At 50.8% G+C, this 27,161-nt stretch overlaps 6 protein-coding genes across 6 annotated transcripts; 2 read left to right on the top strand and 4 right to left on the bottom strand.

The window, feature by feature from the left end:
* Positions 1-6,069: 6,069 nt before the first annotated feature.
* ALTATR162_LOCUS3538 (uncharacterized protein) lies at positions 6,070-7,497 on the bottom strand (the record flags this gene model as incomplete). The annotated part of the gene is made up of 1 exon (XM_043311146.1): positions 6,070-7,497. The coding sequence occupies one exon, from the start codon at positions 7,495-7,497 to the stop codon at positions 6,070-6,072; it is 1,428 nt and encodes a 475-aa protein (XP_043167081.1).
* A 604-nt stretch (positions 7,498-8,101) lies between these two features.
* Positions 8,102-8,833, top strand: ALTATR162_LOCUS3539 (uncharacterized protein; the record flags this gene model as incomplete). The annotated part of the gene is made up of 2 exons (XM_043311147.1): positions 8,102-8,252; positions 8,313-8,833. The coding sequence occupies 2 exons, from the start codon at positions 8,102-8,104 to the stop codon at positions 8,831-8,833; spliced, it is 672 nt and encodes a 223-aa protein (XP_043167082.1).
* An 836-nt stretch (positions 8,834-9,669) lies between these two features.
* On the bottom strand, positions 9,670-11,735 carry ALTATR162_LOCUS3540 (uncharacterized protein; the record flags this gene model as incomplete). The annotated part of the gene is made up of 2 exons (XM_043311148.1): positions 9,670-11,423; positions 11,531-11,735. The coding sequence occupies 2 exons, from the start codon at positions 11,733-11,735 to the stop codon at positions 9,670-9,672; spliced, it is 1,959 nt and encodes a 652-aa protein (XP_043167083.1).
* Positions 11,736-17,413: 5,678 nt separating this feature from the next.
* Positions 17,414-19,182, bottom strand: ALTATR162_LOCUS3541 (uncharacterized protein; the record flags this gene model as incomplete). Its single annotated transcript, XM_043311149.1, has 2 exons — positions 17,414-18,723; positions 18,771-19,182. The coding sequence occupies 2 exons, from the start codon at positions 19,180-19,182 to the stop codon at positions 17,414-17,416; spliced, it is 1,722 nt and encodes a 573-aa protein (XP_043167084.1).
* A 3,712-nt stretch (positions 19,183-22,894) lies between these two features.
* ALTATR162_LOCUS3542 (uncharacterized protein) lies at positions 22,895-24,010 on the top strand (the record flags this gene model as incomplete). Its single annotated transcript, XM_043311150.1, has 2 exons — positions 22,895-22,953; positions 23,005-24,010. 2 exons carry the CDS (start codon positions 22,895-22,897, stop codon positions 24,008-24,010), a joined length of 1,065 nt encoding a protein of 354 aa, XP_043167085.1.
* A 997-nt stretch (positions 24,011-25,007) lies between these two features.
* Positions 25,008-26,120, bottom strand: ALTATR162_LOCUS3543 (uncharacterized protein; the record flags this gene model as incomplete). The annotated part of the gene is made up of 2 exons (XM_043311151.1): positions 25,008-25,630; positions 25,679-26,120. 2 exons carry the CDS (start codon positions 26,118-26,120, stop codon positions 25,008-25,010), a joined length of 1,065 nt encoding a protein of 354 aa, XP_043167086.1.
* Positions 26,121-27,161: the final 1,041 nt, after the last annotated feature.

Raw genomic sequence — 27,161 nt, forward strand, 5'->3', positions numbered from 1 at the left:
GGCCCAGGGGATGGATGAGCCTGCAGTCCAGGAAAGAGTACAGGAAGCTTTCCATATCTGGAGTACGATGAGAACTGCGCTGCAGAGGGCTGGTTCAAGCAATGTCTCTACTCCCAGAGCAATGAGGATTCAGCGCCCATGGAGACAGGAGACCTACATCTTCCAGCCACTACAGCTACAACTACAACCATAAACCCAAACGAACAGCCGCCGGCATGGCTAGCCACCCTTCTAGCTGCGATACAACCCGCAAACACCGTTAATACCGCCGCAAAGCGCCGCCGACAGCCTGACCCGGACATGTTCGATGGTACAAGGAAGCAATACCAGGTCTTCCACCAGCAGCTGACAGCTAAAGTGGAAAATGACAAGAATGATTTCGAGAACGATAAGATGGCATGTGATTATGCCTTCGCGAGACTCAAGGGAACAGCTGCTACTCTGACCCTGCCATACATAAGCCAGATGAGAATATCTGGCAAATGGGATTTTAACCAACTCTTGAGTTCTTTGATCAGATGTTTGGAGATCCACACAAGGAGGAGAGAGCTCGTGACAAGCTTTGGTCTATGTCGCAAGGGAACAAGAACATCCGTAGCTACGTGATGGACTTCCGGGAACAGTTACTGCTTTCCAACAGCAGCCTGACGAGAATACGAAGATGATGATCTTCAGAAAGGCCTCGCTTACAAGCTCCAGGACAAGCTTGTAGGCCTAAAGAGCAAGGATCTAGAGGAGCTACAGAGCAGGGCAATCGAGATCGCCGACCAGCTGTATCGGATGGACTTGCATACCAAGGGAACCAAGAACCGCCGTCGGGAAGACAGACCCCTAAACAAAGAACACGGGAACAAGCACCGTTCTCCTTCCCCAGTACTAGAGGATAGAATGGAAGGTGTAGAATACACAGGGAGATCCGGAGGCCCCGCCGACTCAGCAGCTCTGAGTATGACCGATTACGCCGTGAAGGACGCTGCTTTAACTGTAAACGTAGAGGACATGTGTCTGCTACTTGTGCAGAGGATAAAGGTTTACCTGAGAAGAAGGGAAAGAACAAAAAGACAGCTGTGCTAAAGGCCTCTAGCTCTAAGACTACAGAGCAAAGGAAGAGCAGGAAAGCCCAGAAGGAGGAACCAAGTAGTGACGAGGAATTAAGTAGTGTGGATACCCTAGAAGAAGACAGCGACTCGGGAAAGACTAGCTCTTGCCCAAAGTCACCGGCAAGAGCTGCATGTAAGTCAGCACAATTTGGCAAAAGAGTGGGCATCCTTTAAGAAGGACATGGGCAGCAATGGGATTACTGTCGAGACACTAGTTGACCAGCATACCTTTGCTTCAACCTTAATTGACACTGGAAATCTCTCATACTCTCTTATAAGCCCCCGCCTTGTTAAACGTGCTGGTTTACAGTGCCTACCTATCTCCCCCCGCGTGTTGGAAGGAGTTACCGAAGAGCCTGGGACTATTAGAAGAGTCGCTAGGCTTACTATCGACATTCAAGGCTACAAGGACACTATATGGGGATACGTTGCGCCTTCACACCCAGGGTATGATCTTATATTTGGGACGCCCGTGGATGAACAAGAGACAAGTTACTATTGCTCCATCGAAGAAGTCTATCTATATCCATTCATCACACCAGAGGATCCGCCTTATTAGCACAGAGGACCGCCCTATCCCGAAGGACCTACGGCTGAAGCGCATTGGTGCAACAGCTTATTACACGTACATCCGGCGCTCGAAGAACGACAAGACAGTACAGATATTCGCAGCCTCTCTTCAAGACATTGAGAAAGCGTTAGCCCCAAAGAAGAAGGTTGATGTTATGTCTTATCTTCCTAAAGCACACAGCACATGGCCTGGATCTTTGACCCCAAAACAGCTGCAAAGATGCCTCCTCTGCGGGACCGGAGATTGATCATCGGATTGAACTAGAGAAGGATGAGAATGGCAAGGAGAAGGAGCCACCCTGGGGCCCCTTGTACAACATGAGCAGAGGAGAGCTCCTAGTCTTACGCAAGGAATTGATATCTCTCCTCGACAAGGGATGGATCAGAGCAAGCAGCTCCCCAGCTGCCTCTCAGTGTTATTCGCAAAGAAGCCAGGAGGAGGGCTACGCTTCTGCGTAGACTATAGAGCTCTTAACGCAATCACCAAGAAGGACCGATACCCGTTACCCCTAATCCAGGAGACCTTTAACAACATCGCTAAAGCAAAATGGTTTACAAAGATTGATGTATCAGCTGCTTTTCACAGGATAAGGATCAACGCGGGAGACGAATGGAAGACAGCCTTCCGCACCCGATTTGGATTATACGAGTGGCTAGTCACCCTTTTGGTATGGCAAACGCACCTAGCACCTTTCAGCGGTATATCAACTGGACGCTTCGTGAGTACATGGACGACTTCTGCTCAGCCTACCTGGATGATGTCTTGATCTACACCAACGGTACCCTGAAGGAGCACCAGCAAAACACAAACAAGGTCCTTGAGGCCATGGGCAAAGCTGGTTTACCTTGGATATCAAGAAATGCGAGTTCGACGTTAAATGTACAAAGTACCTTGGGTTTGTGATTGAAGCTGGCAAAGGACTGAAAATGGATCCTGACAAGGTTAAGGCTATTAAGGAATGGGAACCCCAGTGAACGTAAAGGGAGTGCAGCTTTAGGATTTGCGAACTTCTACCGACGTTTTATCAAGAACTACTCAGAGATAGCAGCTCCACTTACAAGGTTAACTGGAGATGTTACCTTCCGATGGGGAGAAGTAGAGCAACAGGCGTTCGACAAGCTAAAAGAGATCTTTATTACCGAACCAGTACTCGCTCAATGGGACCCGGATCGAGAGACTATCTTAGAGACTGACTCGTCTGGTTACGTAGTTGCTGGAGTACTATCTCAGTACGATGACCAAGGGCTGCTACGACCAGTCGCCTACTACTCAAAAAGATGACTAGCGCTCAGAGCAATTACGAAATCCACGATAAAGAATTGCTTGCAGTAATCTGCTGCATAGCTGAATGGGACGGAATGCTGAGGTCTTTAAAGAAGTTCACGGTAATTACCGACCACAAGAACCTAGAGTACTTTGGGAAGCCTCGGCAGCTCAGCGAACGCCAAATGAGATGGGCCCAGTTTCTCGGAAAGTTCCCAAACATGGAGATCGCCTACCGGCCTGGAGCTGACAATGTCAGAGCCGATGCTCTTTCAAGAAGACATCAGGATATGCCAGCTAATGGTTCAGATGCACGGATCTCTCGACGTTTCCTGCAGGTCTTTAAACCCGCTACTGCTACGATAGACGAAGACCCAGCTGACGACGAAGCACTGAAGATCTTTCGGTGTAGTGTTGAGAGACCGACAGTTTTCTCCTACCCAGTGTCTGCACCCCCAACCCCACCAGCTCAACACAGGTTAGAGCAACTATGGGAGGAAGCTAGGGAAAAAGATCAGGTGTACCAAGCGGCCTGGAAAGCGGTTAGGGACGGTGAACGCAAGTTTCCAACAGCTTTAGACCTCAAGCTATCGATCTCAGAGTGTCGCTTGGACGACTCTGGTAACCTATTATATCGAGATCGAAAATGGGTACCAGACAGTGAACCTCTAAGGACTGGCATCATACACAAAATGCACTCGTCAAGGGCCTTAGGCACCCAGGAAGAAACCTCACATACCAAGCTGTTGCACGGGAGTATTTCTGGCCTTTATTAAGCAACCAGTTCGCCAGTATGTACGGAACTGTTCTGTTTGGGACGAGTGAAGCCTTGGAGAGATGGCCTCCAAGGGCTACTACGGCCTTACCAATTCCTGAACGATCTGGAAGGAAGTCTCTATGGACTTTATAACTGGCTTGCCTGAAAGTGAGGGCTGTACCAACCTAATGGTGGTAACAGACCGCCTTAGTAAGGACGTAGTACTTATGGGCTTAGCAGACATTACGACAGAGAGTGTAGCTAAGGCGTACATGAATCACGTTGCATACCACTGGCTACCGGACTACATTACTTCAGACCGAGGCTCACAGTTTGTAAGCCACATGTGGGCTAGGCTTTGTGAACTAATGAGTATTGAGCGAAGACTATCGTCAGGATACCACCCAGAGACCGATGGATCTACGGAGAGAATGAACGCGACAGTACAAGCCTACCTCCGCGCTTTCTGCGACTGGAATCAGAGCAATTGAAATCCAACCTAGGAATGGCTAAAATCGCAATTACAGCAAGGGAAGCGCGGTCTACAAGGATGTCACCATTCTTTATGCAGCACGGATACGAAGTGGACCCTGTTCAGATTGCTATTAAGTACGGCCCGGAAAACAAGCCCAAGGGAAAGAGAGTGCAAGACGAGCATGAAAAGGCTGAGAACATCGTAGAAAGATTGAGGCAGAGCATTCAGCTAGCTCAAGCGATTATGGGGGAGGCCCAACAAGACCAAGAACTGCAGGCTAACAAGAGACGGAAACAAGCTCCTCAATTGCGAGTTGGTGACAAAGTATGGTTAAAGCTAGGCGACCACTTTAAGACTAAGAGGCCAAGCAGAAAACTTGACTGGAAGAACTTGAAGTATACGGTACTTGAGATTGTAGGACCAAGCGCAGTCAAGCTAAACACTCCTGGACGAGTTCATCCAGTATTCAACGTCAACATGCTGAGGCTCGTTCATCGGACCCGTTACCTAGTCAGCCACAAGATGATAACGAGCCAGAGCCTATTGAGGTGGATGGAGAAGAGATGTATCTGGTAGAGGAGATCCTGGAGGAGAGAGGCCAGGGGCACAGAAAGCAGTACCTGGTAAAATGGGAAGGCTATCCCGATCCAACTTGGGAACCAGCCGTAAATCTGAAAGAGACTGATGCTCTCAAAGATTGGAAACACGCCACACAGGAGGGATCTAAGCCTAAGAAGGGGGGTACTGTAAGAGGCTGAAGCCTTGGTTAGTAGTACTTGGCCTGTGGCCTTCGTTATAGCTGGTTGGGATAGGCTGCAACCCTCGGAGCGTTGTCGGGGCTTCATCGGCGCTCCACGGACCCTTAGAAGTTTCTCGAACCTAGCACTACGTGATACATAGACTCAGCGCAAGCGTAGTGTAGCTTCTCTATCGAATTCATTACTGTTATACCTTGCACTTATGGTCAACCCATCGCACCCTTACACCGGATACCACGATACCTGAATACCCGGTACAACTCAAAGCATAATTGAAACAGCAAGAAGGGTAGATGATGAAATATATTTCTCTTAGCTTAAGCTTTGAGTAGCCGAATACGAGTCCTATATGGAAATGTGATGAGAGCACAGCGCGCATTCTAATCGTTGGAAATATCGGTATGACTGCTTTTCTCCCATCGGTTTGGGGTTGGGAAAGCAGATGTTTACCATTTCTTATTCACTACGCTGTACCAGATTTAGAGCAGGCTGCCTTTCTAGCACAGCTCCCTGGAGAGAAGACTACACTATATGCAAAACTAAGACATGAAAGACTCGACATCAAGAGGGTTGTACCAAGACCCGATCAGGACGGCAATCACACAGCTCGTATCTTCTGCTGTGGGCCATCGCATATGATGCAAGAGTGTAAACAGATTACGAATGAGCTCGACTATCCGGAGTATATGCTTCACTTCGAAGATTTCGGGGGTACTGGAGGCGGCAATCTTGGTGAATCGTTCGAAATTGAATTTAACGAAGCGGAAACAAAGAGACAGGAAAAGCTTACGGTCCCTTCTAACAAGTCGATGCTCGATGCTTTTACCGAAGCGGGATTTGATGTCGAATGGTCGTGCAAGTCCGGTGCCTGTGATGCCTGCAAGGTAGCAGTTTGTCAAGGAGAAATCGATTACAAAAGCACAGCTCTTACTAGCAAAGAAGAGGGGAAGGCAGTACAAAGCTGTGTTGATCGCGGGAAGGGGATGCTTAAGCTCGAGATTGATTAGAGTAAGCATAGTTTAAAATATTGTATAATTTGTTTTGCAAGCGCATGGGTATTATACATCAACGCGTCACAATCGATAATGATGATTGTCATCAACTTGTATTTCCCTGTTCTCCAGACATCGTAGCTAATACCAAGCTCACTGCGCCGCAATAACCTGGTCCGCCACATACCGGCACAACTCGACAGTCGGCTGCTTCTTCAAGATAACGAACACGGGAACCTCAACTCCGAACTGCTTGAGGAACCAGTACCGAAGCTCGACCGCAATGAGTGAGTCAACACCAAGCACATACGCCGGCTTGCCGACATCGAGACTCTTCGCCGGCACCGACAGTGACTTGCCTAATTTTCCAAGCAACGCCATAGTGACAATATGCGCAGCCTCTTCAGCATCACCCGCTGCTCTGATCAGTGCCAGGTAATCGACCGCTGCTGTCTCACCGCCGCTGCCACCTCCACTGCCGTTGACGAGCTCGACCTGGCCCAAACGCAGGAGGTTCTTGAATAGCGGTTTTCCCACCCAGTGCAGCACACCATCTTGGAACATCCGATACAGCTTCGCAGGCTTATCATGGATATTCACCACCTGCGCCGCTCCGCCTGCGCAGTCATAGGCCGGATCGCACAACACGTCCAAAATCGCCATCAGCTGCTTCTGCGTCAACCCACCCAACCCAGCGCGCAAACTCTTCGTCACGTCTTCAAAGTTATCGCTCGCCCACCCGGCCTCCAGAACTAGGCCTAGATCGAACGAGACGCCCTTGAGCCCGCTGGCGGCGCGGTGCCGCGCGAGCGCGTCTTCAAAGGTGTTGCCAGCTGCATAGTTGGCTTGCGCGGGGTTGCCGATGATACCACTCATGGAGGAAAGAAACACCATGAAGTCCATGTCCTTCGCTAGGAGCTCGTGGAGGTTCCAGGACCCTTGGTACTTGGGGGCTAGGGCGCGGTGGAACTGCTCGACGGTCATGTTGGAAAGCATGTTGTCCGACAATACCATCGCCGCTTGAATACAGCCTCTTATGGGCGGCAGTGTCTTACTAGCCTCCTCTAGAATGGTCTCGAGAATGGTGCGGTTGGAGATATCCGACGCTGGGGCGTGGATCACGACTCCTTGGGCTTCCATCTCTTTGATGAAGGCGATCACGTCGACGCGCCCGGCTACGCCTCGGGATGAGGTGACAAGGAAATGTCGAGCGCCACGGGAGGCCATCCAGCGCATAATCTCGCGTCCCAATCCGCCCAATCCACCGCTGATAACATAAGTAGCCTGCGCCTCAAACCCGTACGAAGGCGTTCGCACAGGCTGGTACAATACCTCGTCACCCGGCGTCTCAAAATCAATAACTGCTTTGCCAGCGATCTTACCGCCCTGCAATGCGCGCATTGCCTCTTCAATCTTGCTCGGTGCAAACGCATGCAAAGGCTTGGGATTATGCAACCCAGGATTCACAGCAAACAGGCTGAACACATCGTCGAGCACGAGTTGCATCAGCGGTTTGTTCTCAGCGTACATTCCCGCGACATCGACGGCCGCAAAGGTAACATTGCGCAAGACGTGGCCCATCTCGAGCGTATTGTTGGCAAGGATGTCGGCTTTGCCGATATCGATGAATCAGCCGAAGGGCGCAGTGCATCGCCACGAATGTTGGAGGAGTTCACCGCCGAGGGAGTTGAAGACGACGTCGACGCCGCGGTTGGCTGTGGCGTGGAACACGTCGTCGGCAAAACTAGCCTCTCTGCTATGGAAGATGTGGTCGTCCGCGAGGCCGTAAAGCTCCTTGATCAGCTCGCGCTTCCACTTACTTCCTACTGTGACAAAGACGTCCGCCCCGCGCAGCTGCGCAAGCTGAATAGCAGTCTGCTCCACAGCACCAGCTCCAGCGTGAATCAACACGCTCTCTCCCTTGCGCAGCCGGGCGGTTCGGATGATCGCTATTGACAAAGATGTCGTCGATGAATTCAAGGGATATGTGCTTAGTGTGCACATTGGTTTCAAAAACCCGCGAAAGATCCCCGCCTCTCATGACTCTAACTATCACCCCAAAAGTATACGTGAACCGGTTAATGGCATGATTCTTCACAGTGATCTCGAAAAATTCTGTGAAGCATTGAATGATGGAGATCTATACGATCCGGGGTTCAGTGAATCCATCAAAATATCAGTCACCATGGCTCCCGTCTTAGACTCTGTGCAAGACAGCACGCTGTCACCCACCTTCGCCGATTTCTTCACCAAGCAGACACAGGAAACGCTCTTTAACACGCTCATGACCAATCTGTATGGATACAAGGCTGTGGAAATCAAAGGCCACGTCGACAGTGCTCTAGCGGTTGCTGTTCGTCAAAACCTCGCCCAGGACTGATACTCAGACCCTACAGCTGTTCTCGCAGAGTTTGCAGCGGAGAAAGAAAAGGGATCACAACTGTTCAGAGACCGCCAAATTCAGGAGGCCCGCGTCAGTTGGCAGGAAGCGGTCTACGAATTAGAGAAGTTGCACCAGTCCAGTTCTTGGCCAAACCTGGTTCGCCGTGGAGGTGATCAATTCGTCTCGCAAATCGCTCCACTATACTTTCTTATGCAACTCAACATTGCCCACATTCAGATCGCCAACATGCAGAACATGGATTTTGGTGCCGATATCATGGCTGAGGGCGCGCTCAAGTCTGCCGTCCGGTCGATGAAGAGAGGCTTCTGGAAAATCGACTACAGACACAATCCATCCGTCCAGCATCTCGCCAAGCTGCGCTATCGGTACGCGATGTTTATGAGGTTGGAAGCAAGCCCCCAGAATGCAGATCGCGCTCTGAGATACATCGACGGCGCCCTTCGTTTACAACCGGGCGACGCTGCGCTCGTGAGAGAGCGTGAGAACATACTTGCGTGGAAAGGACAGCTCTAATATCAAGACCAGTGTCTCACTACGCCAAATGTTGTTTCTCCCAGCCCTTGACTAGGTCTGGTCGCTGTGTCTAGACGCCCGTGGCTTTGTCTCGGGACTACTAATCATCTTTATCTCACTGGTGATAGTATGGTGACATCCGAAGAAGTTAGGACCTGCAGGCTCGTGCTGTAAAGCGCGCCGCAAACGACAAATTCGATACCACTACTTTTCTCATCTCCTCTGCCCTTGCCTCCGACTATACTCAATCGACTTGAACTTGCTCGATCACTCTCGATATCTCACCATCGTGCAATCACTATAGCATCCCACTGCGCCCAGCCATTTCCCTTCATGGACCTACCTGGAGAGCTGCGCAATCAGATATACGCGTTTGCTGTGCTCGTTCAGGCGTCCTGCAGAAACTGTGGCGACCTCGTGCACACCTCTTGTGTCAGTCATTCATCGCGCGGACACGGCCACTCTCCTTACCAGTCGGCAACCGCATCGTGAGGTCTACGACGTTATTGTGAAGGAGGCTGTTCAGGCATCGGCGTATATCGACCGAGCTCTGACGCTTGCGCCTAATGATCCCGTCATACTGAAGGGGCATCAGTCTATCAAGAGGTGGGCTGCCGGTATGTAAAAATGTCCTATACACGTGCGGGCTCGTCCGACCAAATACATATGTCGACCTTGGAAGAGTTCGAAGACATGCCAATGGAGGACTGCCAGAGCCGATGAGGCGTGTGACCAGGTTTCACAACATCACGTCTCTATATATAGAGCAAGTCAATATAGATAGCAATATGCGCTTCTTGTTTTAGTTTGTTATACTTATGATATTCCCTCCGTGTTCAATAAGTCATCTCATCATCCCAATCTTCCCTAATCATCTCGCTGCCCTTCTCAGCCACCATATAAATGCTCGCCAAGATATTAGCATCCGGAAGTACCGGTACAATACTACAGTCAATGACTCTTAGTCCATCAACGCCATACACCCTCAGCCTACTATCTACAACACCTCCATCCTCCAATGGCAGCATCTGGTTCGTACCAGTAGCATGCCAATTAGGAATCGTATTCGCCCTGATGTATTCCAGGATAGCTTCATCATCGTCATCAGCAACCGCAGGGCCAGGGCTGACTTCACCAGAGTTCGGGCCGATAGTGAAGCGTGATAAGGCCGGGTGGCGAAGGATAGAGCGGAGGTACTTGAACGAGGCAATACCGATGGCGGCATCGGTGGGGTCGGCATAGTAGTTGCTGTTGATGAGGGGACTATCGGACATGGAGGCACTGCGGAGGGTCACTGTTCCGCGGGAAAGTTGGACCATGCTTGATGCCGTCACTGAGATGTAGGAGTCGTTTGGTAGCGGCGCCCAGTATGGTGTTGGAATCCAGGGATACCAGACACTCTCGAATAGATATTCGATATGTGTTTGGTTTGCTAGCCCGGCGTCGATGACAGCCTGAGCGCCGATTTCGCGTAATTGCTGCTCCGTGAGCTTTTGAAACCCGTTCGTCACGCCGGACGGAGCGGTATATTGGCCGGTGAGATTCTGGTAGTATTCTTCTTGGGCGGCACGCAAGTTTTGGGGTGTGCGAGACATCTCGGTTGTAGAAGCGTTTTCTTGTGCACGCGCCATGATACTGAACACTGAGTGGTCATTAAGATTGCGACCGACGTTTTCATTGACGACGACGGGCTCAACACCGACCTTCTCAAGTTCGTCAGCCGGACCAATACCTGATACCATGAGGAGCTGTGGAGAGTGGAAGGCACCCATGCTGACGATGACTTCATTTCGCGCTCTTGCTTGGCTTACGAAGCCAGTGAGCTGGTTGATGTAGCTGACACCAATGGCGCGCGGTCTGCTGGTAGAGTTCGTCGAACTGCTATTGCCGGATGCGTTACTCATGACGATTCCGGTGACGGGAGCGTCATGCAACACCCTGAGATTTGTTCGGTTGCGAGCTTGCTGATAGAAGCTGTCATAACTTGAGCTCCTTCGGAGCCTACTGTTCAGCGTTGCCGTTCCGTGTTTGATACCCACGCCGTCACCAAGGTTGAGATCCTCCACAATCGGTATGTCCGCAGCTTCACTACAAGCAACGATAAACCCATCGGTAGATGGCGGAACATATCCCTGGAAGCCTAGCTCAAGTGGTCCTCCGCCATACGCATCAACATCGAAAGTCTTGTAGTCTTGACTGAACACCGAAAGCTCCGGCGTCGTGGTGGGTGCATTCATCTTCGTACTCTTTTTGAACAGGCGATACACATCGTTCCAGCCCCATCCGGGATTTCCCAACTCCGCCCAGTGGTCATACACGCTGGCTGAGCCTCGCGCGTAGTAGAGACCATTTGTGGTGCTAGAGCCACCGAGAGTCCGCCCGCGGAGGTACTGCAAGGTTCTGTTGTTCAAATGCTCCTGTGGCGTCGTAAGGAGACCCCAGTCGATCACGCTGCCTTTGATGAATTGGTTGCCACCGGGTGATTCGTACGCCAAGACCTGTTCGGGACTGGGGCCAGCTTCGAGGACCAGTACAGAAAAGCGTCCAGATTCAGTAAGGCGATTGGCCAAGACAAGACCAGCTGTTCCTCCTGCTCATTGTCAGTTGAGTCATTAATAACATTCAGGAAGCGAGCACGAATGAAGTCTACTCCTCGACCATTCCATACCGCGATCAAAGCAAAGTAACAGAACATACCACCTGCGACAATGAAGTCGTACTCTTCATTAAAGACTGGGTCTTCGTCTTGACCTCCTTGAGGTGGAAGATCAGCTGGTCCTTGACGTTTCGCGAACTGCGAATTATGCAGGTTGTACGTTGGCCAGGCAGATGTTATGCTGATCAAAGTAGAGAGGGAAAGCAAAACACCTGTAGAAGCCTGAGCGGCGGTGAGGTACCGCATGTTTTTGTCCCACTTGTGTCTTCTCTGATATTGGGATACAGTTGATCAGAAGGCCTCAAGGCAAGCTCAGCTTACGCTGGGAAAGTTTAAGATATACGGTAGCTTGGCAAGTTGAAAGTACAACGAACATAGTGAGGGCGGAAGCATTCCTTTATACCGAACTTTCCATGACCACCGTGAGCCAGATCAAGGTCAGAGAAACCAAGACCTTAGGCGTAGGCTTCCTGCGCCTTGGTACACGCAGTCGCTTGCCGATAAACAATATGAAGTAGCTCAGTACTTGCTGTCAGCCACGCCGAGAGTGCCGGATGACTGCGCCAAAGCCGGCGATGCTCAAATCCCATGTCTTAGGAACACTCAGTGTAGAAGTGGGGCTAGTCATGATGGATTTTGGCTTCTTCCAATGAGATCGTAGTACACGATCCGGTGAGAGCGGTCCTTTCAAAGCGGTTTTGCTTATGCCGGCACACATCAGGAGAGAACAGGTGAATACCTCTAGTAAGGCGAAATGCTGCACCACACTACTGAAAACACACATACACAGTAGGCAAAAAGGCGATCGGTGGTACCGCGTCATAGCGCGTGTGCATCCTAGCACCATGGTTGAATACTCCAGGCCAAGGCAGAATCGTCATTGCCGAGCATGGGGTCACGCGAGATCGCGGCTCAATATCGATCTACGTACTCCAGTGTAAGCATGCCCAGATCGTCGGCCCGGAGCTTGCAGTTGTATAGAAATGTTGATGGTGCTAAGGACAGTTGCCAATGCGACGGCTCGAGGAGCGTTCTCCGGAAGTGCGGGGAAGCTAAGCCACTGCCAAACCGGCGAGTGGAGCGCGACGCGCACTTTGTCAGAACATCCAAAAGTACCGTAAGCGACCATGCAGAAAGATATACGCGTACGAGACGGTTGCTTGGAGCGATCGAGAGCGATGCGCGTAGTCATACCCGGGTTTCAGGCTTCGCGTGAGGTTTACGTGCCGCTGAGCCGGTGTTTCGAATAAAAATACTCGCTACTAGTTAAACTCTCAATACCGCCTCATCTAGTGATAAAGGATATCTTCTGGCGTGTCATCGCATTGCCGTCATCGAATGGGCGTGTTATGAACCTGCGCAATAGAGCCGATCAGCGAAGGCCTTGCCTCGCGCGTCGCTTTACTGCCATATACGAACAGAGTGATTAAGAGTTCATCTGGGACAGGCTATGCCATGCGAGTTTTTCTTTTGGAGGGGATAGGGATGCGTTGCGGCCCCTCAATTGTTGTAATCAATCCAAGTATTTGGGAGAAATGCGATGCGTGGCTAGGAGCTCATGGAGAAGATTCGTTCAGAAGTCGCGTCGGCAGCGATGCGTATGGTCTCCAGGAAGATAGCGACGATGAAGCGAGAGACGTACGCATGAAGAGTTCTTAGGCAATTCGTTTTTTCGAGAAGCCGGCGTCGATTACATAAACAAGCCATATGGCCACTTATCGGGCGATTTATATGCAGGAGCGGCTGCGAAAGCTCACTCCGACTCCCGGGCACACTATGCTCTTGGAATATCCACACACGGTACCTTGGTTTGTTCCGTATATTCACAGGCTCGATGGATTTACACATTCAAGAAAACGTCGATCAGCCATTGGAGAGCGGCCAGGTTTACCGTATACAGATAGAGCGGACATAATTACTATAGGCGAGATGTTAACCACGATGCTAGCACACAGGGAGAAAGCCAGTACGACTAAAACGGCCTCGGGATTCAATCATGGTTGATCCCTATTGCGGTTTGTGCGATACTCGGTACAATTACACATTAGGTATCTTCACACATTCGGTACATGACGAGGCGGACGTAGGCATGAGAGACATGCACATGAACCATCATGGTAGGTTTGATCAGTCGTATCTCATGCTGTATGACGAGCATGATGAGTTCAGACCGGGGCACTTTGAGTGACGCAAGGAGAAGATTTACTGCGATCGTCTGATAACGTTAAAAACCTCGCATACAGTAGTTGTCTCATTGGACGAGATGTCTCTTTGCTATCAGTCTGATTCTGACCACGTACCAAGCCCTTTTGTATAAGTATGGCTTGAGGCAACTGAGAAACTACCCAAGATACCTATCTCCGCTTTCAAAGAAGAAGAGAAGATAGTAGACATGACGCTCACGCCAGGTATCCTAACCTCGCCAGTAAAGGACCAGCAGGTCTCGAGGAGGCCGATCGACTCGCCCTTCTGCAAGCCTCCGAGAAACTCATACTTGCTCTGGAGAATCCTTTAGAGAAATTCTTGCGTCACTTCTTCTTAGGTCTTTCTAGTCTCGATAGACAGTCCCATTCGATCTACATACCCACTACAACGTAACTGAGACCTAGCGGTACCAGGCACTTTACGACCCAATTGTGATTCTCATCGCCGTCGATCTAAACCTCGTCGACATCTCCATCGCACACAATGGACCCATCACCGCCGCCGAACTTGCAGAGAAGAGCAAAGCAGACATCAAATTGATTCATAAGTTGATTTCCATCTAGACCACTCCAAAGCACCCCCCATTTACCCCCCTAGACCGCACTCTCTGACTGCTCGTTCCCAAGGTCTTCACCCCCGCCACAACAACCAGAGCAGACTCCCCACAACGCTATACCCCGACTCCTTTCGGCCACGCCTTAGCGACCGGTTCGCCCCTTCACAGCGCTATCATTCACTTCTCATACCACATGCGCTCAGCCGTGAAGTTCACCGATTACTTCGCCGCAAACGGGTACAAACACCCCCGTGGACGCGCGCGATAGCCCCTTCGTTAACGCGTACCAGTGCAAAGGCGAGACCTACTTTGACTACATGAACAAGCTCGAGAACGCGCGGATGTTCCATGCATTCAACGAGACGATGACATTACGGAAGCCAGGTTACCATCCTGAAAAATGTTGTTGATGCAATGGCCCAGGACAGTGTGGTGTTGGTTCATGAGGTCATCCTAGCGGAGAAAGAGTTTGACCATTTCGACGCCAAGATGGATTGGCAGATGATGAATTTGGCCTCGGGGGAACGCACTATGGGTCAGTGGAAGGAGCTGGTGGAGAAGGTGGGTCTGGTGATAAACGATATTTGGTGGGAGGAGGGGACGAAGGGTAAGAAGGCGTTGATTGAGTGTGGATTGAAAAGTTGAAAGGGAGTGTCCTTGTCGTCGGAGTAAGACTGAACTGAGAATCTCAAAGCCTAAGAGGCCGACATCGATCACATACCTAGGTAAGCGAGCCATACAATGGCTAATCGGGCCACGCATCCGCAGCTGCGAAGGGTGACTGCGCATTCACCGGTGCTGCATCAACTCAATCTTATTGTAATGATCACCATTACCGGCGCCGAACAAGGAAGACCATGTTTTAGAAGTAGTTATCAGACGTGTTACTACTATCAGTGCGTCAATTCCAGCTCCAATCACCATAAAATCCAAGTCTGCAGGCTACACTGCATGTACCCTGTCTCACATCGCCGGCTTCTGAGTACTGCACATGACTGCAACCTCGTTGCGGTTGTCACTTATTCGCAACATCTCTAGACATTGTATTAAGAGATTGTCCTTCCTCGGAAGTTTCTTTGAAATCCGCCGTTTCAGACTCATCTTGCCAAATCTTATCACGGATTTGCAAGCTTACGTGATCCCAATAACAGCAAGCGCTTTCTTCTCCCGATGTCGCCAAGCAACCTATTCCTGGGCGGTTTATCGCATGCTGGTCTGTTCACGCCTTTGCTTCCGTCCTTGGCGATGTTCTTGCACCTCGATGTCGCATGAATTCTCTTCTTGCTCTAAGCAAGTCGCTTTTGCCACTTCTTCGCGACGCTTACTCTCCAAATCGGCACGCCGCTTGTGTCTTTGTATGTACTTGAGTAGAACCTGTGTACTGAGTGCATTCTTAAGCTCATTTTCGTTGTTGGCGTTCGCACGCAACTGACGTAGTCGTGTCGACGATAATTGTGACTGCTTCTAGCCCAGGAACCAGGCACCAACAGTCATCTCGAAGAAGCGTGTGGGCACGTAGCGCACCCATTGATGCACTGGCCCTGTAGTGTGCTGACAAATCCGAGTCTCCTCAAAACGCCAAATGTTCGTGCAAAGTCAGTGATCATCTATGCAGAGGTCGGATATCGCCATGCGGACAGAGGTATCGTACTTGGAGTTCTTTGGAAGGTCTGTTACTCGTGCGGAAACAGCATCAACAACTTTTGCTCTAGCCATTCTAAGCCACCGCTCGCTCCAAGCCTCTGGATGAACTTTGATTTCAACGGCTCCATACGCCAGGCGTTGTACCTAACCAAGGTGCGGACTCCCGTCTCCGTCTCTATGTGGAAGGTCGTGCGTCCAAGATCACCAGTACCAACGATGATGGCAATACCGTGAAACCATATATCATCGCATTCATGGCCGACGTGGTCAGGTCCAGTCAAAGTTACAAATTGTAGGTCGAAGTTGTCTTGCGCAGCCTCGGAGACCAGTTGGCCTGTGAGTGCCCAGCAGTCCGCAGCACCACGTGAATAACACCAGTGATGGTGCAGTACTGTCAGCACCAACACTTGGTGGCATCAGCCCTAACTGCATCTCTTAGTTGTATGGCAGTTTCGGTAGTCATGCAGATCAAGATCCCGGATCCTCATTTCGCATCGTCAATTCTCCGCTTCCGAACGCTACTTTTGACTTCGTTGATATCTGATAGCACGTTAGAACCAGCGTCGATCACTAGGTATTGTGCAAGGTATGCTGGCTTTCACTAGTACGTACCGACAGCGGGAACGTGATCACCAGGAGTGATGCACCTCAACGGGGCGCCACCACTGGCGCGGGGACTTCGGGGTGAAACTGGGTTCTGATGCTGGAAATGGCCTTGGTAGCTTTCGAACGCACTCTGCTGAGAACGCATTGCCGATGTGAAACCGGTAGTGCATGCCATTGCACCGCCAGTTTTTTTATCCCGCGCATCATCGCTGTAGTAGTCCAGTGGAACAGATCTTCGTACGTAGTAGAAGCCGCGTGAGTAGTCATAATGAGTCAAGTAAGGATTTGCTGTGCATTGTGATCTGCTTGAGAGTGCTGCTGAGTTTGACAAGATCTGCAGATTCGTCGTTGATTTGACCACGCGATGCCACGAGGAGGACAATTTCTCCAACGCTGAATGCACGAAAATCATTGGAGACTTGCTTCCAGCGTGGATAAAGTCAGAGTTAGATGTATCATTGTAGCGAACAACGCCGAGATGCCCTCGAGGTTGGAGAATATAGCCCCTCCAAGATCGGTGGGGCTACGCTAAACTGCGTTGATGTAGTGCACGCCTCAAGGGGTAAGGCGCTAAACGGAAAATGTTCCGTGCCTCTTCATCGGCTCCACGGTCAATCAAGCAGCTTATCACGATATAATCAACATTTAGCATACAATAACGGCGAGCCATACGCTTGCGTCGTTGGGTCGGAGTCCGGAGCCTATGTTGGAGCCGTATAGGTGCAAGACGCAGTAGTTTTATTACAACTAGAAGCCAGCTTCAGGCGAAGGTACAGTACATTCAGGGTGCTCATGCACATAGTATTCCTGTTTATTCTTCCGCAGTGAGGTATTACAAGATCGTAAGGACAGAAAGAAAATCAGGCCGGTTTCCACGCGCGTATGCGCAAGAGCGGCAACAGTAATAACGATATCATTCGACCGTATGCTCGGCGGCCAACCTCGGCAATGTCCCACGCGAATGGATCGTCTCGCTCAATCCCATAGGCCTTTCATCCAACAGCCTCCCGTCGTTTTCCTCATCGACCTTTTTGAAGTTATCGTGGACCAAGCCTCTCCTCGGATCCTCGTGTTTACCGCTGCGAGTGCTCTTCGAGCGACCAGAAATTGGAGATGGGAACGCGGTGCCATCACTAAGCACCATGGCAGAGGGTGGAGGAGCCTGGCGCGGCAGTTCAAGAGAGCTGCTATCCAATGACTCATGGTCAGGCATACGCCGAACGATCGGGTTCTGAGATGTCGCCGTTGGTGTGTCGCTTTCACCGCGAGAATGCCGTTGGTTGTTTGCGTTGTTCCTGCGCTTGCGCAGCCACAAGACTAATCCGACGATTAGAAGTGTACCGACGATTGAGCCGACAACTCCTCCAGCTATAGCTGCGACTTGCGACTTTTGCTTTGCGCCAGGCAAGACGCGACACACTTGCTTTACCTTCGCATCTGCGCCTTTGGGGTCGGCCGGCGCAACCACTGCAGGCGCGAGCTGGAAGTTTTGCGCATCGGGGTCGACGATGAGGTAGTTCTGCGTGAAAAAAGGAAGGCCTAGAGTGCCAATAGTCACCGAACCGGTCTGCTGAGTTTGGTTGGTCACCGCCATGTTGAATACTGTGGCATTGTCCACTTCGAACAGCCCTGCGGCGTTGTATGCCCGCGGTCGGCTGTATAGCTCAGTCGCTGGGATGACCGACTTGTATGAAGCAACTGAAGGCTTCGATGCATCACCACCAGGAGTGCCCATGTCGGATAGCGTGATGGTGATGGTACCTGCCGGAGCTGGATCTGTAGGAAGTTCGAAGTGCCGCGAAGTCTCGTTCCAGACGGCAGTAGTCTCTGCAGCGGCCAGATTCTGCAGCATCGCAGCTGGAAGTTTCAGGTCTGAAGAGAAGGGATCTAGATGCACGACGAGGGTATCCGTCGCGTCTGCGAACAACGTGGTGCTCTTACCACCAACATCGTACGTGATGGCTGTTAGTATGGCGCATGTTGGACAGTCTGAAAACATAGGAAACGTGGTTGCGGCACTCTTGAGGCGACTTTCGTCGTAACCTCCGACTACGATCAGACCGTCTTGAGGTGCTTCTTCCGATTCTGATCCAACCCATAATCCAAATGTCCGAGAAGAAGCTTGTCCTGCGTCGACGAGAAAGTTCAGAAAGCTGGAGTCCATCCCCAAAGGTAGAGTCGCTCGATAGACTGGCTCATTCCTCATGAACGCGTCTGCGCTCGCTACGATGCGTTAGTGCTGTTCACATCCGGTACCCTTCTCAACTCACTGTCGGTAGACCCATTGGTATACATAGGAAAAGTTGCAAACTTGTTCGCGTCAGGTTTGAGACCAAACGCCGCGGCATCATCAAAGAAGATGTAAGAGCTGGCGGATGCTAAATCCACGGAGTCTCTGCTGCCTCTCCATGTCGCGTAGTCCACCTCCGTGAACGAAGTAGAAGCTGCACTGTCATAGATACCACCGAGCTGACCGATGCAGCTAGTGTTCGTAGCCGCCACGCATTCCGCTGCATTGTTGATGAAGAGATTGTCGGAGAGAGTTGATGGCGTTAAGGAAAATGGTTGTGGAGGTGTTCCAATAGCGAACGAAATGCCCCTGGAGAGGACGGTGCCGTCTGCGGAGACCGAGTTGTTCGCCCAGGGCAGGAGCAACGGCGTGGAACCGTTTGCGCAAGCCATTGCGAGCACAAAATCCCTTCAGGAATGCAAAATCTGGTGTTGTGTTTGTGTTTGTGTAATAGTGTCAGCCTCGCGCAGGCATTCTTGGGGTTTGTCATGACTGTCCTTGATATGGATTTACAGGGTTGCATAAACCAGGGGATGATCTGCGAATCATGGGGCCTTGGGCATGGTTACCTGGGCTCTGAGATCGGGCGTTGATAGGGAATGAAGATACGGGTGAGGAAAAGATCCCCATTGGATTGTTCCCGCTCGGGTATCTTCGGTACCTAGTCTCAGACTAGTACCTGAATAACAGGAACCCCATCTCCACGTACAACGTGGACCATGCTCTCTATCTCTCTTTCTTCCCATCTGGAAGTCACATCTAAAGGTCTCGTCATCGCGCCCAGCGGCCTGTGCGCATTCTCGATGCTATCCAAGAGGTCGTGACGTCACAGCGTAGATGTAGGTGCGGCCTTGATTTGTTGACACCCTTGAGTCGCCCTCATTTCATTTCCAGGGAATCCTGCAATTCATGTCGCAACTCTCCTGACAGGACGGGCCTTTTGCGGGGTGTAAAAATGTTAAATCGGACCGTCAACGTCGGAACGTTGTTCAGCCACGCGCTGTCCCGCACATCGAGCCAATCAACACTCCTCAACAGACTAGCGTCATTCGGGGACAAGCCTCGCGTCTTCAACCCTTTCGCTGATCTCGCTCGCTTCTCTGATAAACTCCGTCGATCGCGCGTGCCCAACCTCATAACCGAAATACAGGCCCAAGTTCGCCTCTCCTGGCCCTTCATGTTCGAGCCACGATGAACCTCATCGCTGAGACCGCAGGTGGGTACCTTGTTCGCGGATCATTTCACGGCACTGTTCTGCCATTGGAAGGCGGATCTGTCCGACGCGTGCAGAAAAAGTTGCTTCGCGTTACACTACGCTCCAAAAGTCCGTCCCTTACATTCACCGACTGTTAGTGTCGTATAAGTTTTTGCGACATACGCATGGCGGCCTGACTGTTGAGTAAGTTGCTTGAATGACAAACGTGAAAGCCGAGGTACCACTTCAGACCAAAGGTACCGACCCTTCTCCCTCAGTGTAAGTGCGTTGCGGCTCAGCAAGACTAGCTCGAAATCTCCCTAGAAGTCCTTACCACTTTTTCATCCTATGATTTTACTTGCTTTCAGTTTCCTTATCGGCAGCATGTGCTAGCCTTCACCACATGATCGCACCTCACTGACACCTATGCCTTTCACTACTTTCGCTACAGCCATTGCTCTCCAGGTCCGGCAATGCGCGAGTCTTATAGATTCTCGTAACGTCTTTTGTTACGTCTGACGTGCCCAAGTCCACAAACCTGTCACTGAAAAGCTACGTTCTCGATCGCTTAGTCATTCAACTCAGGCGAGTAAACAGATTCTCCTCCTCCCAGATGCGATCTTGTGCTTGAAGTACTGGATCACGCAGATGTACCAAATTCTGCCGAATTTTTACAACTTTGCCTGTGAATCTTGGGTCCCGCAAGGTATGACTCGGAGGTAGTCACTAAAAACTGGATCTTGGCTCGTGCCCCAAATTGGTGGTAGTGAATCGCGTGCGCAGGAGAGATAGAGGAAGCTAGAGAAGAACCTCGATCAGACGATCCATTTGAGCACGACCATGGCATGTCTCCGTGCTGTACTCTGATAGGTTCGAAAGTTCTAAGAGCGACACGATGGATGATTCGTGTTCACAGCTAGCGGCGTAGCCTCGAAGACAGTTGTTCGTTTATAGAAAGCTGTGTTCGATGAGTTGCGTACCTGTCTTATATGAATTATGGGGCGAGAGAGAAGGGGCGGAGACGAATTATCGCAGCACGTCTATCGACTGAGTCTTGTGATTGAAGACTTTCCGTCTATTATGAAAGTTGAAGGTAACTTCTGTAGCCAATGGACTATCGCAGAAAGTTGAATCGTAGCAACAAAGATACGTGAAGGGCTCGAATGTGACGTACGTTGAATGATGCGTCCCGTGTCGAGAGACTTCGAGCACAATGGCCATTATTTCGCATTCATAATTTCTGAGGTCTGCATGTTCAGGACCTGAGTAGCGAAGTCGAGGGTAGGAAGTTCGAGGCTTCGAGATCGAAGATCAGAACTGCATTACACCTAGCATAGTATCCGACTTCGATTTCTTGATTCCGGCAGTTGGACTTGAGACGTGAGGTTCTATAACTCCATTCGTATATGGCCGAGCTCTTGACTCCGTTCACTCAAGCATGCGTGTTGATACGTAGATCCGAACGTTCTCGTCCTATTCGGGCTATTCAGTGAATTGGAACACGAGCTAGAGGGTGTCCAGACGCGCAAAAATAAATCTTGTCGATTGTGGAGGAAAACCACTCCTCGCGTGACGGAGGCCTGCAAAAGTGAAGGCCAGAATTAGATGTATGACGGTAGGTGAGCACGAACAATCTAGGCCCTCTTCTTAGCAACTACCACTAGAGCGCTTCTGATCTTATCAGAAACAACATCAATATGTTTACTTCATTGCTAACCACTTGTCGGATTGTCCACAGCACATCGCTTTACCGGTGTTGCTGAGCTCCCCGCTGGCGGGATGGGTAAGCCGCGGCACTCCTTGAGTCATGCGCCAGTCGTCGTCGGCCACATAAGTCCGATGGCCACTGCCATCAGTCCCTCCGTGCATGGCTTTCGATAGCTCTCCTTCTGCTGTGGCAAGCTCAGTTACATCGGTGTCGAGTTGTGGAAAAACGCCCATTGCTAGGAGATTGATGTGGCGTACGGGAAAACGGCTAAATTGCAACCTTCGGTCATTGGAGCGGGACGCCCACAAATAAATCTTTGCGCTAGAACGGGAAACGATAGATCGTGGCTTTACGGGTGGGCTAAATCTCCATGGCTTCTCCTGTCGTCATTCAGTTCTACGAGATCTGCCGGTGAACTGAAGTGCGAGGTCGGAAGATTAGAAATGCAGGGTTTGTTTGAAAGGGTGGCAAGGGAAGAAAAGTCACAATCAAGGGAATGTTGGCTTGACGTAGACAGGACGCGCGATATATTGGTGCGCATGTTGATCGCTGTTGACAGTGCTAAGGGTCGCGTCAATCAACCGTGGGCGTGGACCCTGAGCGGCCCAGCAACCAGGCACTTTCCCTCATCATTCGCCATCTCTCTTTACATTACTACCACCAAGTCCATAGAGTCTCCGGATGGATGGAGTGAGTGCTTGAGGCTGCGCACAATTTCATATTAACCGGCTAGCTTCCACTAACGCACGCATTTCCGCAACCACGTTCTTGACATGAGTGGGACCTGCATCTCACGTGCTTCTCTACCCCAGATGTACATTTCGCTTAGGCGATGGACAGCAGCGCCCAGAACGTCTACCCCGGAAGCAGGCGCTGACCCCGACGATCCCGAGGTCCAAGCCGGTTGATTTGTGGATTAGTCTGGAGAAACTCCGCAACCTGCTAGCAAGTGGCGCCATGCAGCCAGGCCAAAAGACCTGCACCGACGAAAGGCAGGCTTGCACATGAGCCACGAGCCCGGTTAAACAAAGTGACTGGGGTGAAGACGAACCGCGAGAGCGGATAGATAGATTGAACGTGCAGACGCTAGAGTTCTAGAATAACCGTCGAAGAATATATAGCATGGCAGGCCGGCCTGTTGTTCAAAGGTATCCGTGGCAGACAACATTGAAGCACTCAACACTCTGAAGTCTCGATCAATATGCGTTTCTCCAGTATCGTCGCCAGCCTGGCGCTTGCCAGCTCCACCGTTGCCGTTCCGTGAGTAACTTAAGATCTAGCCATAGCGATGATTCGCTAACACTTGGATAGCACCTCCGGCCACGGCAAGGACAATGACAGTCTTTACAAGTCTATGAAGAAGGCAGGACGAAGCTTCATCGGCACAGCCCTGACACTTCGCGATGAGCCTCGTGAGGGCGAGATCATCAAGGCCGACTTCAACTCCTTCACTCCTGAGAACGCGATGAAGTGGGAGTCTGTTGAGCCATCCCGTAACAACTTCACTTTCGATGATGCCGACCGATATGCGGCATACGCCAAGAAGAACAACCTCCAAGTCCATTGCCACACCCTGGTTTGGCACTCTCAGCTGCCTCAATGGGTATCCGGGGGTGGATTTGACAATAAGACCCTCATCGGTATCATGGAGAATCACATCAAGACCGTGATGACCCGCTACAAGAGCGTCTGCACACGCTGGGACGTAGTAAACGAGGCCCTGAACGAGGACGGTACCTACCGCTCCAGCGTCTGGCTAGACACCATCGGCGAGGCCTACCTTCCGATTGCTTTCCGCTTCGCCAACAAGTACCGTGGCAAGGCCGAGCTCTTCTACAACGACTACAACCTCGAGTACAACGCGGAGAAGACCCAGGGTGCTGCGCGCATCGTCAAGCTTGTCAAGTCCTACGGTGTCCGCATCGACGGTGTTGGCTACCAGGCCCATCTTGCCAGCGAGGCCACACCAACTTCCCCAGGCGCCGCCCCAGACCAAAAGACTCTCGAGGCTGCTCTTCACGCCACTGCTGACCTTGGCGTTGACGTTGTCTACACCGAGCTCGATCTTCGCATGAACACCCCTGCTACCCCCGAGAAGCTGAAGGTTCAGGCCGATGCTTTTGAGCGCGTTGCCAAATCTTGCCTGGCTGTCAAGCGATGCATCGGTATCACCGTATGGGGAATTTCGGACAAGTATTCTTGGATCCCAGGTGTCTTCACGGGTGAGGGTGCTGCGCTTCTCTGGGACGAGAACTACGAGAAGAAGCCTGCGTACAAGGGCCTCCTCAAGGGTATTCAGAGCAAGAAGGGTCACTAGATGGGCATGAAAGAAAGACCGAAGAGTCCTGTATATATTGAGTAATGTGTACATTGTATTGAGGAATGAGTTAGTTTTATTGGTTACCGATGAACCCTTACACTAAGATGTGATGCCATTCCTCCTTGTCAAGTGCTGATTATCGGGCAAAATTATTTTACTTTTCCCTTTTCCATACTTGTTTCCAAAGACGTACGTCCTTTTCGATTTCACCTTCAGCTTCGTTAATCCCCATCGTTACCCTAACGTCGTGCCTCTTCGCGATGACTACAGTAAACGACATCATCCTGACTACTACAAAGATTATTGAGGCGGTAGATACACTCATCCCAGATATCTATGGCTACGACATGGACACGTATCTCTTATCTATGATTGTGGATGACCAAACCTATCGTATACAGACCCTAGATTCCAAGAAGCGACACCAACGTAAGCTCAAAGCCCGTCGTGCAAGGGATACTGCACATCTCGCGATCACTACCACCCCGGCACCGGACCCGTTCATTTCTGTGCTGCACAGCTTCGAGGAGATATCGTCTAATGAGTTTGTGGGTACCACTCTCCAGGATGACAGTAATAGAGTAGACGAAATGAAGAGGCCTTGAGATGGATTGGTGGATGGCCGTGGGAATCTGTGCAAGGAAAAGCCGTACATTGGATCTGCTGCGACTACTAGTAAGCATTCCCTTGGACTTCTTCCTGAAACACAGTTTTCAATTCCTTACTGTAATGTAGCGGTACAATATAACAAGCTATCTCAAGTGGCATGCGTGGGCTTAAAATGGAAAACGGGCAGACTGATCGTGTGAAAGACGTTTTGAGATACGTAGCTATCCAAATGGACCTTGGGATTGGATACGCTTTCGACCCGCTGAATACTCCTTCGAAGCAAGGTTTGTATGGTTGCGCCAAATACCACTCCGACATCGTGAGCATCCTCCCCCAATTCTGATACCAGTCATTCTTCACCTCAGTCCCTTGTGATCCTCGTCTTCTAACCCGTTGAGGCAGTAGCAGCTTGAGCATAAATCGCCTTGGTGACTATGATGTACTGCTGTATGCTGACGCCAGGATACATTTCCTCGTGCATCATCATGGCCTCGAATTCTTCTTGGAAATCATTCGCTCGGACGAAGGTATGGACAGTGTCACTCATAAATTCCAGAAGCTGACGCATATCCGATGCGAACTCTCTCTGACTCAGGTGGACCAGTTGAGAAAGCCTCTTACCAGTTCTAGTCAGCCTTTCATCAAGATTGATAGCGAGATGGTCTGCTACTACACTGATTGCACCGTAGCTCATAGATGGACTCCCGGCTATCCTACTCGCGGCCTTTAATGCAGCCTTGTTGGTGCCGAAAGGATATATGGCTTTGACCTCGGCCTTGAAAAGGTACCGGTATTCTTGCCATGTCCACAGAGCCCGATTTATGCCATACTGAGCACCGGTGATATCAATGATCCATTGCTTCTTCGTTGTGATTGACGTGATGCGGATAACCTCGTGGAAGTAGCGAGGCCAGTTCTGATCGCGCTCACCGCACGGGTAGTAGATGACCATCTTACGGGGAATCGAACCGAGGTTTAGGCGGACTTCTTCGATTTCGAGGCGTATGTCTAACATAAGTCAGCAAGACATCAGGAAATACTCCTATTGCGCGTTACCCTTCAGAAGCTTAACGACGACGCTGTACATATAGGCCAATGGTTCGTTGCACATCAATAGACAAAGCACCGCATCTTTGACTTGTTTGGTAGGCATGAGATGCTGGGGAAACTTCGCAAAGTATTTTGACTGCTCAAATTGCGCTCCATAGTGAATAACCAGAGCGTCTTCACGATCTTCGATGTTGTCGATAGGCTTGTCCCAAGTGTTCTTGCGGAAGCTGTAGTACGCCTGCTTAACGACTTCGGCAACCCGCTCAAGTCTTTTCTCCAGGATGGCGTTCTGGGCATACTTGCAAGCCTTCTTATGAGTCGGCCAATCTTTCGTCTGGCAGGCCTTGCCGCAGTACTGGCGAAGTGAGGTGTCCAATTTGCAGCCGCTGCATACGTTGAGGGCCGGCTCGCCACAGACAGCGCATGATGCTTGTGCTTCCGGCGCCATGGCTTGGTCCGTTGTCTTCGAGGCCGAGATGCGTGGATAGGCCAGTGGATGAGAGGCGCGTGTGCTTGTTGTGGCCGTAGCGATTTGTTCAGGTGAAGCCTGACCATATTTGTTCCGATTGTACACGACAACAAGGTGAAGGTGAGTTATGATGCGCGCAACACCCGAAATGGAAGTGCAGGTCGTCTGGTCGTACAATTTGAGGAGGCCTGTAGATGCCTTGAGAGGCTTCTACTAAAGCTCACTATCCAAAGACCAAATAGCGTCGTACCTCTCATATCCGAACACCCAGGTACACGTAGACTGATTGGAATTGGAGACATGAACATTAAGAGTGATGGGAATGTTGGGGGGCACGGAAAATACTACAACTTACGTCAAACCTTGCCTACATAAGACCATGCCATGCACACCCCTGTTGCATCCAGTCCGCAGACTGTTTTACCTCCGCGACAAAATCCAGTACTAGGTCCTGCAGTTGCAGGAAGTAGTGAAAGGTTGTGACCGATATCTGACAGTTGATGAAGAAGGATGGACAGGAAGGCCGATCTCCAGGATCATATACTCTTGCCATGGCAATCATGTGTACGAGCTATGCAGCAGCTTCAGTCGTTAGTAAGACACAGCAAACATTTCCCCACATCGACAAGGAGACTGCTGTCACATCGGCACGCATGTAGGTCGTGTTGATGCTGTCATAGGGAGAGACCCGACAGTGTGATCAATGAGCCGTCGAAGTATGCGGAGAATAAGCGCGGATAGGACACGCTGAGGAGGGTCACACTGGCCGCCGGAGGAAGGACGGGAAGAACGCGACGAGTCACATGAGGTATGTATATGCACCATGTCGCAAACAAAGTCGTTTTCCTGGAACGAAATGGCAAGATTCAGAGTCTAGATTAAGATGATATAGACGGGATTGATGGGAGAATGTGTGGATACTGCGCGTTGTTGATCAGCCAATCAGGCATCGAATGGTTCCGAGTGGGGCAAACACAACTCGCTATGAGCATCTCTTTCACTAGAGGTGTCAACTTCTAT

The sequence above is a fragment of the Alternaria atra genome, assembly GCF_907166805.1.
Source record: "Alternaria atra isolate CS162 genome assembly, contig: 22, whole genome shotgun sequence".
Lineage (NCBI taxonomy): Eukaryota > Fungi > Ascomycota > Dothideomycetes > Pleosporales > Pleosporaceae > Alternaria > Alternaria atra.